The sequence below is a fragment of the Penaeus monodon genome, chromosome 34 (genome assembly GCF_015228065.2).
Source record: "Penaeus monodon isolate SGIC_2016 chromosome 34, NSTDA_Pmon_1, whole genome shotgun sequence".
Classification (NCBI taxonomy): Eukaryota; Metazoa; Arthropoda; class Malacostraca; order Decapoda; family Penaeidae; genus Penaeus; species Penaeus monodon.
In genome coordinates, this window is record NC_051419.1 from 31,574,018 (window position 1) to 31,574,865 (window position 848).

Sequence of the window (848 nt, forward strand, 5' to 3'; positions counted from 1 at the left end):
CAGTTGTAAGATTTGATTCAGTATTTTTTTAAATATTAAATGCGATTATGCATTATATAAAATCCAATACATTTAAATACCATTTCTTTTTTATCGCCTTTTTCATTACCTTACGATTCGATTCCACAAATTATAAAACAAAGACTTTGTTTTGATTCTTATCTTATCGCCATTTATATTGCCTTTGTCTCTTATCGCCTCGATCCCTTGTCTTTTCACTTTCTCTTATCGACTCATTCTTCATCTATTTCCTTCATCTCTCATTCCCTCATTTCCTTTCCTTTATCTCCTATTACCTCACTCCCTCATTCCCTTCATCTCTCGTCGCCTCACTCCCTCATTCCCTTCATCTCTCGTCGCCTCACTCCCTCATTCCCTTCATCTCTCGTCGCCTCACTCCCTCATTCCCTTCATCTCTCGTCGCCTCACTCCCTCATTCCCTTCATCTCTCGTCGCCTCACTCCCTCATTCCCTTCATCTCTCGTCGCCTCACTCCCTCATTCCCTTCATCGATTTCCTTCGTCCCTCAGGCCTTATCTCATCTCCTCTTATCCGAAATCCCAGACTAGGCCGCTATTCCTTCGAGCTGCTTCGCGCGAGCAGGCTTGTGGTCGACACCGGGATCCATGCCCTCGGCTGGTCACGTGACAGGGCGGTCAAGTTCATGCTGGAACGCACGGGCATGTCTGAAACCGCGATTCAGGTGCGCTGTGGTTTCTGTTTTCTGTCTTTTTTTCTGGTTTTCTGTCTTTTTTTTCTGGTTTTCTGTCTTTTTTTTTTTTTTTTTTTTTTGAGGGTGGGTGGGTTTTGTGGGGGGGGGTTATTATTTTTTTTTTCCCGTGTAGTTA

At 43.8% G+C, this 848-nt stretch overlaps 1 protein-coding gene across 1 annotated transcript in view; it reads left to right on the forward strand.

Moving 5' to 3' along the window:
* The window catches only part of LOC119594887, a 100,253-nt gene that overhangs the window by 98,264 nt on the left and 1,141 nt on the right, over positions 1-848 (forward strand). Inside the window, exon 12 of the mRNA XM_037943962.1 lies at positions 565-703. Coding sequence (XP_037799890.1) covers positions 565-703 — 139 coding nt within the window. The remainder of the gene's footprint in view (positions 1-564; positions 704-848) is intronic.